We start from the raw sequence: 11887 nt of genomic DNA, 5'->3' as shown, positions 1-11887 counted from the left end.
TATTGTTCAATATAAAATCAAATTATAAAGACATTAGGATATCCTTCTTATTTATTGAAGAAATTAAACTGGAGTATATTCTATATACCATTATACCCTAGTGATGTTCTTTCTTCTGATCGACCAATATCCCCCTCAACCTCAAACGTGCAAACGTGCAGTTTGTAGATTAAATTAAACCTAAATTTATTAATAACTCACAGGCTTAGAGAAATAAATAAACGAAACAATCGAGAATATTTGTACTAGTTATAAGTAAACTATACATACGATTAATACGAACACAACTAAATTAAAGAAAACTTGCAATTTGATTTGGCATGATTCACATGAATACAAAAGAAAAATTGGTGGACGCAGTTGAATATGGATAGCGTGGCTCACTGCATCAATGGCATGCAATCCATGTACCCAAATCACACACACTCACAGAAGACTCTATTCTTTCTTCATATATACATGAAAAACTGCAGAAACTAGCCTATTAAAATGGCAGTCACTGCCGACGGCCGCGTTGCCCTGTCTGCCACAGGGCAGCTGCACCGCCCCACGAGATCTTACACTCGAAGCGGGAGGCTAGTGAAGTTCAGCAGTGGAGAGTTCATGGGGCAGAAGCTCAAGTTTACTCCAGTTCAGCAGAGGAAGAATAGCAATGGTATTAGAAGCCATGTCTGCAATTCACTCACAGCTGACTTGGCAGGTGAGGCCAAGGTGAGATTCTTGGTTTCAATGCAAGATGAAACTGTGGACCAAAAATCCTTTTTCTCATCCTTTCTGTATAAATGCCAGCATTCAAGAAATACATGATTACAGAGAATAAATACCCTGATTTTGATGCCACAATTGATGCTTATACAGTTGAGGGACCTGGAGGTGGAGAAGAGGGATGCGAGGACTGTTGTCGCCATTATTCTCGGAGGAGGAGCAGGCACCCGTTTGTTCCCACTCACAAAGCGCCGTGCCAAGCCAGCTGTGAGTACACCATTCCGCAGCATCTATAGTCAAATACATACCAGTAGTTATGAAATATAATGCATATTTTCAAAACAAGCCACTCTCACAGTCATGTTATAACATAGATGGCTTCTGCTGCTCGATGACAATTTAGGTTCCAATGGGAGGAGCATATAGGCTAATCGATGTGCCAATGAGTAACTGCATCAACAGTGGGGTCAACAAAGTATATATTCTCACTCAGTTCAACTCAGCATCACTCAACAGGCATCTCGCAAGAGCTTACAACTTTGGAAGCGGTGTCTCGTTTGGAGATGGCTTTGTTGAGGTAAATGTCTCCACACTTTTTTACACAGGGAAACATGATCACATGCGAAAGAGATGTTTCAGATGAAGAACCACACATGATTTAGTCGAATATGATACTGATGAGTACTTGGTAAGTCAGGTATTAGCTGCCACTCAAACTCCCGGTCAGGCAGGTAAAAATTGGTTTCAAGGCACTGCAGATGCTGTGCGGCAATTCCACTGGCTTTTTGAGGTACGATGATTCTGCTTCGTAACAATATGTATATAGTAGTAGCATTTCTTCAGATGCAAAGACATCAACTCCATGTAAAGGATAGAAACATATTCATGAGCCTGCAAATGTATGGTATTTATATGAAGATTCGTGTTCCATGCACCACAGGATCCAAGAAGTAAAGACATTGAAGATGTTCTCATTCTATCTGGCGATCACTTGTACAGGATGGACTACATGGACTTTGTTCAGGTAGCTACCGGCTACAACATAAAGATTTAGTGCAAAATGACTGCAGTTCAACTCAAATCTTCTCAAAAACAAATGAAGTCTATTTATTCACAGCATTAACATTGCATAAGATTTTGTTTTCTGCAGTCTCACCGCCAAAGTGGGGCAGATATTACTTTATCATCTTTACCTATAGACGAAAGGTATATCACTTTTTTGCAGCTTAATAGTACTATTATTAATAGTTTTCAAGAAAAATAAGTAGTTGCTATACATTATATTGCTGCTAGTAAGCAGCTATTCTATAATTGATTTCCTTAGCCAAGCATCCCTGTGATTTTAGCATTTATATTTGTGCAAAAGAATTTGATCAAGTATAAGTATGATGCATTGCACTAGTAGGTTCCCTGCAACTCGGTGTAGGAAAATTTAGAGAATAATAAGAGAAACGATAACATAAACAGAAATAAGTCCACATTTAGATTTTGAAAGTAAAAAACAAGAAGGGAAGTAATTAGATCTGAAGAAAGCAAAATCCATAACTGCCAGCTTTGGTATTTCCTTCTACACAAACACATATATATTCTATAAGATTCATCTCTTTCCATGATAGCCGCGCCTCAGATTTTGGTTTGATGAAGATTGACGATAAAGGAAGGGTCCTTTCATTCAGTGAAAAACCAAGGGGGAATGAGTTGAAGGCAATGGTAATTGTGGATATAAATACTTATTCCTGTCAACAGTTCTCTAAATTATGGAGGGAAGCAATTACAGTGGTATATTTCAGGCAGTAGACACAACAGTTCTTGGACTCTCTCAAGAAGAGGCAGAGAAGAAGCCTTATATAGCTTCAATGGGAGTTTATGTCTTCAAGAAGGATATACTTCTCAATCTTTTAAGGTAAGTATAAAACCACTCGAATACAAATATCTGTGTTATCAAATATGTGAAGACTTAGCATTATCAGTTGTTTTGTTTCTTGAGATGGCGTTTCCCAACTGCGAACGATTTTGGATCAGAAATAATCCCTGCATCAGCTAGAGAATTCCATATTCAGGTCTTCTAAAGAATTCTTAACTTAGACAGCAATAATTTCTTCAATAATACAATTCCATACATGTTTTTGAATCTAAGTTGCACGTTGTTGAACTGTGAAAACTTTATGCAGGCTTATCTATTTAACGACTACTGGGAAGATATCGGGACAATACGTTCCTTTTTTGAAGCAAATCTAGCCCTTACAGAACATGTAAGGTTTCTGTAGTGCAAAGGTCTACTCTTTTAAGATGTCATCATCACTTAAGCTCTCTTTACTTTTGTAAATTAACAATGATGTTTTTTTCTCTTGCATTGCTTTGTCATTTCAGCCACCAAGATTCAGCTTCTATGATGCTACAAAGCCAATCTACACATCTAGAAGAAACTTACCACCATCAAAGATAGATGACAGCAAGGTCACCACACTTTTTGCATGACAGAGAATCTTAAAATTGCATATCACATCACTTTCAAAAGCCACCGTCTTAACATCTTCAGGAAGCTTATTTTTGTTTTGCAGATTATTGACTCTATAGTTTCGCATGGTAGTTTCTTGACCAGTTGCTTAGTCGAGCACAGTGTTATTGGTATTCGTTCACGCATAAACTCAAAGGCTCACCTAAAGGTTAGATTTGCCAGAAGTGCTATGCTTCTGAATTTTCAACACTTTACAGAATAGTCTCCTCATCATCAACCCAGAACAGAAATCCAGCAATACACTAAATGAATTTCTTAAAGTACAATTCATCCTAGTCCTTGGATCTGGTTCAATCCTACAACTGAAGCTCTTGATAATATCTGGTTTTCGCCAATACTTACCCATAGGCAACACCAGTAAACAGCAATGTATAGTAGTTAGTAGGCCAGCCAGCCTTCCCAAAATTAACCTCAAAGAATAAAAACATGAAGCAGGGAAAAAAGTTGATTGCATATGTACCTGTTTCAGATTTTGGTTATTTTTTCCACATATAAAGTGTTTTCTAAGCTTTAAGGTTATTGCAGGATACGGTGATGCTGGGAGCTGATTTCTATGAAACTGATTCAGAAATTGCCTCGGCCTTATCAAAGGGGAAAGTTCCTGTAGGAATTGGAGAGAATACAAGAATCAAGTACAGTATTTGTTTATGACTAATGATTAAATCCTCATAAGTTCTTTCACATTATTTTCGTTCACACATTTCTCCATTTGCAGAGAATGCATCATTGACAAGAATGCTAGAATTGGTAAAAATGTTGTCATTGAAAATTCAGATGTAAGTTTTTCTCGGATTACTTACCAGCAGCTACAGACGTTCTTTTTTAAGCACTCACTACATCTTGATGATTTGCAGGGTGTACAAGAGGCTGACAGAACTTCAGAAGGATTTTACATCCGATCAGGCGTTACTATAATATTGAAAAATGCAATAATCAAAGATGGAACAGTGATATAACAATTTTGGCTCCCTTCGGTCTGGGGTGAAAATCCAAAACATGAGAGAATCATGGACTTCTGTCACATACGAAGAGTGCTGAAGCAATTATTTATCCTCACATTCTATCAGAGCTACATTTCCATTTTGTTTATTTGTTCCTATAATGTAGAATTCAAAATTCTACAATTGTTTCATAGTCACAATTAATTCTTGCCATTATTACATAAATTATAGGGATTACTACCTAATAAGTATTCAAAACGTGGATCTCTGAAGAAATATTCAGCATAGCAATAAATCCTTCAAAAAGTTGACAGAAACCTGGTTGGCTAGTTTTACATCTGTTTAAATGAATGCAAGCAGAAATGACAAAACATGCTTCCCATAATGAACATGCAAAGTTAAGAGATTTTCATTAACGTTCAACGGTGTGAAAGAAGTTCAGTCATATTTAATCAACTATTATAATCAAACTGGAGAAAAGTTATTCACAACATGAACGCACTGTGTTTTCTTAGATAACTGAAGGAACTTGATCCTTGTTATCCTTCGAGATATAGATGAGGGAAAGAGACAAAATGTATACAACTAGAAACTATAAAAAGAATATAGTTGTATACAATGTGAGAGTAAAGAGCTATTCCGAAAATAACAATTCTTCACATTGAAATTTTAATTCATTCTCAAATCTCTGCAAGACAAAGCGTTCTTCTGCTGATATAATGCTGGTGACGTAACATTTACTCTCTGAAAAAGGCTTCCTGCCTGTTCTTCCTGCCCGATGAAGATAATTAATTGCATCTTTTGGGATATCAAAGTTGTATATATGGGTTGTTTCAGGCAGATCAACTCCTCTACCAGCTATATCTGTTGCAACAAGAAGATAATCTCCTGATTGCTTGAGGTCCTATTTTCAAAATGAAGCAACAAACAGAAAGGATAGCAGTCAGCACAGGGATTAATCTCAGATATTCTTTCCCTAGCTGAGAACAGATGAACTTACAGTTATGGATGTAGCTCGCTGGTTAAAATTGACGTCTTCCTCTAACAGAACTAACTCTAGGTGTCCTCCATATGATGTTTTTAGAAACTCAATCAAAAGAGTTGTAGGTGGAGCATTTCCAGCTTTCTTTGACTTCTCAGACTGCATATCATGAACAAGATGCAATAACCCCATCATTGACATTGATATCTTCAAAATAAGAGCAATCTATATGATCGATGAGTGTGCATTCTAATTTCACTGCAATAAATAGGAGGTTGAGTAATTTCATCTAGCCTAGATAGTGGACCATTAGTTCGTTACTAAGAACCTTCTTGCAGTACTAAAAGTTTTATCATATGATCAGCACACAGCATATTGAAGATCGGAATGCAAACACTGAGTTATTTAAAATGATCAAGTAAAATTTAAGAAAGGCTCATTCTCACAAAGATGAGGATTGTGTTCTACTCCCTCCGTCCCCTAAAAATAGGAACTTTAGAAACGACACAGGTTTTAACGCAAAATTGGTAAAGTAAGAGAGAGATAGAAAGAAAAGTGTGTTAGTGGAAAATGTGTTCCACCTTATTAGAGAGAAAGAAATTTCCTCAAATAGAAAGTTTCTATTTTTAGAAGACGGAGGGAGTATATTTTTGGGTAACCATTAACATACCGGTGGAACTACTTTTGGCAGGTACACACATAAAGTATAAATACCAGGTGCAGAGATGCAATTTTATTTTGATCACTGTTCAGAAACACCAAGATAACATAACATCTATCCCTGTTTATCTTGAGAAAAGGCTTCTATAACCATGGTCATGTAACCATGAATCACATGTCATGAAAGACAGCCTTCTTTGGTTTATGCAATGCAATAAATCCTAACCAATCCAAAAGTACTTTATGATATTGATCGAGTGTACAATTGACAGAGCTATAAGGCACTAACTTGCTCTCCAACAAAAATGATGGCCGATTGAGGAGCATCAGACTGTAACAATTGTAGGAGCTTAGAGTACTTCTCTTTGTTACCACATATCTGAATTGACAAAATGAAGACAATGAACCAATATGTGGTTTCATCAACAATAGATTGCACATTGCAAGTTAATAAGTTATCATCTCAAATTCCTATTGCTGCATTTTCTCACCACATATCTGTGATATAGGCACGAAGGCATTGGCTCAATTGGATTTACATGGACATGCACAACATTCGCCTGTCATAACAAACAACAGATTTAATAACTAGCAGATAGTGACACCGTATTTACATATGACTAGTATGGTATAAGTCTAATTTACTAACCTTGGTCCACTTCTGCTGAATACAGTCATACACAAATCGTCTATGCTGAGGAATAGATGCACTAGCAAATACAGTTTGGCGGCTATTGATTGACGAGTGGATTGTCAAAAGCTTCTTCAAAGAGCTCACCTCCTTAGAAGAATTAAACATAAAATCAACCTACAGATTGAACAATATATTAGCCACAGCACCACATATGTTTGGGCATTTAAATGTACAGATGAAAGCATACAGAAAGTAAGTTACAAAAGTAACCGAAGAGTTAAACACTCTGGTGCACTTGAATGCTAATTCTTAGGCCCAACTTTGTCCATCAAGTAACTTAAGTATTAGGACAACACAAAGACTTAGGAACTACAACTGAAACCACCCATGGAATTGCTAAGCCGCAACTGTTTCCAGAAGTTTCTTACCCAACAGAAAGCCAAAATTAGTTTTTTAAACATTTTCTCAAAAATATTGGAATGGCAGCCTAGGGATTGTAGCATATAATTTGGTTTGTGAAAAGAAATTACATTAAACATGGAAATAATTTGGGTACCTCATCAATTACCAACACTCGCAAGGAATCCAACTTCAGAATATGCTTGTCAAGCATCTGGCATAAACTCCTCAAAGTAGCAATTACTATAACAGGGGGTTCCACCTGTTACTATGAAATTTTTGTGATTAGTAGTTCTGGGAGAACACCAGAAGAATCTCAACTTTGTATGACTCATTTAACATAATTAATCACAGAAAGTCATAACAGAAGTTTGAATTCATTGTAATAAAGATATGAGTATATAGTAACAGGAATGTTAATTACCTTTAACCAACTCTTATGTCTTCTCAATGTTCCACCGTCTAAAAGAGCCATGACTGTACATGACTTCTGTTCATTCTCAAGTTGCAGAGATTTTGCAGCCAAAGTACGGGCAACTTTTGTGACCTTTTGTTAGAAAGATACAAAAAGCATTTCATTATCCAGAACTCATTTCATAACACTAAGATCTGTACACAGAAATTATAGAAGGAAGAATCAATTACCTGCATACCGAGTTCTCGTGTGGGCACAACAATCACAGCCTGTACGGATGACCTTTGTGGATTGACAACTGAGAATATCAAAAGTAGGTATGCTAGGGTCTTTCCTGAACCTGTCTAGAGAAATAAAACCAGAAAAGAACAGTTACTATCAGATTTCGTTTTGGAATTGTTGTAAAAATCAGCTTATGATACACCATTGCTATCGAGTTTGAGGTTTTAAAATGGACTCTATCTTAATCATGAGAATGGCCTCATACATAATGAATTCTCAGAAAAATATAAGGTCCATTCTAGGATCTCATGTCCTTTTCATTTCTCTAACCTTATACTTTTATATTTTTGTGGATTTTTTTCGATTTTAGGTCCCATTTTTGCCACCGCCACGGAATGTAAGCCTCATAGAATTTTCTGAGCGAATATAGAAAAACATGTAAATACATTTAAGCAACACTGGATTGTATCGACCTGAGCATGAATCACACAATCACGGCCGGAAAATAACACCGGAAGCGCCTCATTCTGTACTGGCGTGGGCACTATGTATCCAACCTCCTCCGCCCTGAAAACAATAAATCTAAGCAACTCATCACCGAGAAAGAAAAGAAAAGCAAACAAAATAACAATCGGAATTCATATAATGACTGTGAGAACATGAAGTTAAACCAACTCTAGGGATTTTCTTACTCCAGACCAATCAAATGTTATCCTACATCAACCCAATCCCTAAACATTCATTTTCCACACGAAACACAACTGAAAACCATGAAAAAGCTTGCCTCCGGAGCACGTGATCGGGCACGTGACCTTCACACAGTTCAAGCAGCGTTGAGCAGGTATTGCTGGTTTCCACAGTGGAATTGACAGAAGCGGAGAGCGAAAGACAGTTTGACATACAAATTCTGCGGTAAGACAGCAACGAGCTCTTGCGATTAGGAGGGAGAAACGAATGAGAGAGCAGCTTCATTGAGGATGTCCATGATAAAGGGTGCGTATGAGCTGCAAAGGAAGACGCCATGGAAATGACTTCTTCAGTGACAACTGAGAACGGATTGAGAGTGGGAATGGGGATTTAATCCATCCATTCTCAATTTACTGTTAAACCCTTGCTTTCAGCAGCAAAATTCACTTATTTAACTATAATTACGAAATTTGGTTAAATTTTAATTTATTAAGCATTTTTCGGAATTTGAATGAAAAATTACTAATTTCAGAAATTTTCAGTTGTTCCACATAGGAAATGTTTTCAGCCAACTCAGGTGCTAAGTTGGTTCACACGTGTAAAATTTTGGTAATGTCGATGAATTGTAACATATATTTATATTAATTTTAAGCATAATAAATGCAAAATAAAATAAAGTAAAACAAATTTTGTCAACTGAGACAATAGAGAACATTTAAAACTTCATGATTTATTCAAATTTTGAAAGGTGAGGAACAAATTTTATACTAATTTTATAAATAATTAACTCAATAATAAAAATATTCTTTGGACATTCGGATTCTAACTTTGGCCTTTCCTATTAAAATTAATCAGTATGAATAACCATTGGACATGTCATTTTGAACAAAAATAGACAAGGTAAAATTAAAATGCAAAGATTTTCTCCAATCCAAACCGAGGATATAACCCGAAAAAGGATTCGCTGAAAATATCACGGTTAGTTACATTCTGGAAATAAAACACTTACTTATTTGCCTTTTCTTTCGGCAAATACAACCAGATCATCCTACTATAACAAGTTAGAAAGATTTTCAACTGATACAAACACACAGGAGGTGCACAGCGACAGCGGTTCAAGTATAAACGGAGCCATAGTGAGACAACTGCAGCAAGCCATAACACTTTCACTATTCTCAAAACTCAGAGTCTTTCGCTGCCAAGATACTTCTTCGTGGGCACAGAGTAGATCCAAGTAACCAACTACTTCTTTGCATGCCATTTCTCGATGCTGCTGAACCAATTCCATTGAAAAACTAAGCCGGCCAGACGCATAATACCAGCGGTCATTACCTCCACGAACGCACTCAGACACGACCTCTGAGGGGATAAACCAGCTGTCGCAACAGCCAGTAAGAATCCTTCCAAGTTGCATGGGACTATGAATGTGCCCGACTGGATTCCTTTCAGAGATTTTAGAGCGACTTCATCAGCTTTCATTGCGCCAGAGGAAGCTGCTATTATACTAGTCAGCTGGGGACGTCTCTTGTTCTCTGCCATCGAGAGGTAATATCAATGAATGTTGCAATACGATCAGTCCAAATAATAAAACAGGTAAATTTACAAAAAACAACAACCAATTGAGTGTTGCAACTTGAGGATTCCAGCACATGTTTCAGACGCTACTAGACATTTTGCCCCAGAACCTCTACAACAATATGTGAATAACAGTTCTCATGTGTTTTAGCTTACATTTTTTCGATACAAGTATTTATTTCTTATTTGTTGTTTGTCAGGATACCCCGGATAGCTAGCTTCTTATTTCCATCAAGTTGTGCTGGAGGAAGCAAACTTCTAGTTTCAATTTAATTTTATTAAATAATGTATTACAATCCAGCATATAAAAACCTAAGCTCTTTGTCTGAAAAACAAAATTAAAAAAGAAGTGAAACTTGGACTCTTGGAGAGCTAGAGCACTAATCTAAAGTGATTTCTCCTATAAGAGAGTTTCCCACCAAGTTAAAACAAATATTGTTCCAAAAATTGTAACTAAACCTTCTTGACTTACAATGCCAAATGTCATCTTAGAAACTTCAAACTAGTAATAAGTAGATGTGTGTTGTGCAGACAAGGAATAATAAGTAGATTATTCATGGTGAGCAATCTCAAGTGGAATAATTAGGAAATTCATACCTTCTGCAAAACCAGGAGTTTCAGTGTCCGGAGGAAAAATTAGGCTGAGATGAATGTTGTCAGCTATAACCTCGTGTTGCAGCGCTTCAGCCAAACCCTTGAGGCCAAACTTACTCGCAGAATAAGCTGTGTATCCGTAAATTCCAACCTGAAATAATGAATGGTGAGAAAGAAAATACAAATATCAGTCATCAATCATTAATTATTTAGACTGCAAACAATACATATATGAGCTCTTTTCAGCTTCACATCCAACTTCAAAGTATCAAACAGTTTACTAATAGCCCAACTTTCATAAATCAGCTCAACGCTTGAATTACATTCACTACACAGTTAATGAGCTCTTCTAGCTTCACATCAAAGTATCAAACAGTTCATAAACAGCCCAACTTTCACAGATCAGTTCATCATACATCACACAATTAAGAGCAACAGTTAATCACAACTTGCATTTTGCTGAAGGGAAACCTAATTCGATAAGTGAATTTGGGGTACTTCACCTGGCCTGCCTGCGACGACATAATCGCAATGGAACCGGGGCCTTTCTCAGCCCGATTCTTCTTCATCCCGGGCAAAGCGGCCTTGATCAAATGAAAAGTCCCCGTGAGATTCACATCGATCATGAACTTAATCTCCTCCAGTTCCTGCTCCTCCAATTCCTGCGGCACGTAAACCCCGTGATTGCACACGAGCACGTCGATCGGGCCGGCATCCTCCACCGCGCGCTTGACGGCGTCGTAGTCCCTGACGTCGGCGCTGAAGACCCTGACGTCGCGGCCGGTGGCGAGCTTGATGGATTTCTGCGCCTCTTCGAGGCGGGCGGGGTTGCGCGCGAGGAGGGAGACGTCGGCGCCGCTCTGGGCGCAGAGGTGCGCTAGGGCTAGGCCGATGCCGCTGGAGCCGCCGGTGATGAAGACGTGGCGGTTCTTAATCGGGACGCGGACGGCCTTGGGGCGGACGATGAGGTAGAGGATGAGTAGCACAGAGAGTGGGATGAGTAGGAGGAGAGAGAAGAAGGAGAAGTAGACTTCCGCCATTGGTGATGAGGGGTTTCAACAACCAAGAACGACAAGGTTCAAAATCAGAATTCCTTCAATTTTAGAAGTCATCCAGCGATTCGAGCCCTTGATTTGTGGTGTGATTGGGCGAAATTTGTATTGGATTATTGTTCGATTGAATCTAGGCAGGATAAAAAATTCAGTGCACTCTGTAAATATCACTACCACATAACTACTCCATAGAAATTACCCCATGACCCATGTACTAAACACCTCTTAAAAGTTACACTAACGCTAGAATTTTGGATATTACTGGCCCCGAAATGTGTAAAAATGATTGACTATGAATGATGATATAGGGTTACTTTAAGAGGTGCTGTCATTTGTGTATTAATTAAACAAGAAAAAATAAAAAAAATAGTTATCAATTACCTCCATCCCCAAATATTGTCTTACTTTAACCCAACTCGGTTTTTAAGAAATGTAATAAAAAGTGAGTTAAAAAAGTTGGTGGGATGTGAGTCTTACTTTTAAAGCACTCCCTCCGTCTCGTA

General features: G+C 37.7%; 3 protein-coding genes and 1 long non-coding RNA gene across 5 annotated transcripts; 1 reads left to right on the top strand and 3 right to left on the bottom strand.

Annotated features, from left to right (window-relative positions):
- Positions 1-334: 334 nt before the first annotated feature.
- LOC125191951 (uncharacterized) lies at positions 335-3791 on the bottom strand. The gene is made up of 3 exons (XR_016137594.1): positions 3684-3791; positions 825-1596; positions 335-742 (listed from the first exon to the last, which is right to left on the bottom strand). It is a non-coding gene; the product is annotated as an uncharacterized LOC125191951 (long non-coding RNA).
- Positions 490-4389, top strand: LOC125191948 (glucose-1-phosphate adenylyltransferase large subunit 3, chloroplastic/amyloplastic). The gene is made up of 15 exons (XM_048089385.2): positions 490-711; positions 859-972; positions 1109-1282; positions 1403-1495; positions 1646-1729; positions 1856-1911; positions 2322-2415; positions 2496-2608; positions 2693-2765; positions 2877-2957; positions 3076-3162; positions 3267-3371; positions 3749-3855; positions 3939-3999; positions 4078-4389. The coding sequence occupies exons 1-15, from the start codon at positions 490-492 to the stop codon at positions 4177-4179; spliced, it is 1566 nt and encodes a 521-aa protein (XP_047945342.2). The 3' UTR covers positions 4180-4389.
- A 333-nt stretch (positions 4390-4722) lies between these two features.
- LOC125191949 (P-loop containing nucleoside triphosphate hydrolases superfamily protein) lies at positions 4723-8595 on the bottom strand. Of its 2 annotated transcripts, none has more exons than XM_048089386.2 (10): positions 8261-8595; positions 7950-8043; positions 7485-7598; positions 7264-7386; positions 6997-7101; positions 6456-6614; positions 6298-6366; positions 6096-6185; positions 5165-5305; positions 4723-5068 (listed from the first exon to the last, which is right to left on the bottom strand). In XM_048089386.2, the coding sequence occupies exons 1-10, from the start codon at positions 8497-8499 to the stop codon at positions 4799-4801; spliced, it is 1404 nt and encodes a 467-aa protein (XP_047945343.2). In that variant the 5' UTR covers positions 8500-8595; the 3' UTR covers positions 4723-4798. The 2 variants fall into 2 exon arrangements, with proteins under 2 accessions (XP_047945343.2, XP_047945344.2); XM_048089387.2 differs by having other exon boundaries at positions 4895-5028.
- A 469-nt stretch (positions 8596-9064) lies between these two features.
- TSC10A (NAD(P)-binding Rossmann-fold superfamily protein) lies at positions 9065-11577 on the bottom strand. Its single transcript, XM_048096191.2, has 3 exons — positions 10836-11577; positions 10336-10483; positions 9065-9695 (listed from the first exon to the last, which is right to left on the bottom strand). Exons 1-3 carry the CDS (start codon positions 11370-11372, stop codon positions 9406-9408), a joined length of 975 nt encoding a protein of 324 aa, XP_047952148.2. The 5' UTR covers positions 11373-11577; the 3' UTR covers positions 9065-9405.
- Positions 11578-11887: the final 310 nt, after the last annotated feature.

This window comes from Salvia hispanica, chromosome 4, assembly GCF_029641045.1.
Source record: "Salvia hispanica isolate PSC_SH4W2 chromosome 4, Shi_PSC_v1, whole genome shotgun sequence".
Taxonomy (NCBI): domain Eukaryota; kingdom Viridiplantae; phylum Streptophyta; class Magnoliopsida; order Lamiales; family Lamiaceae; genus Salvia; species Salvia hispanica.
The sequence above is the reverse complement of the archived record's forward strand: the minus strand, read 5'-3'. Positions and strand labels throughout refer to the sequence as shown.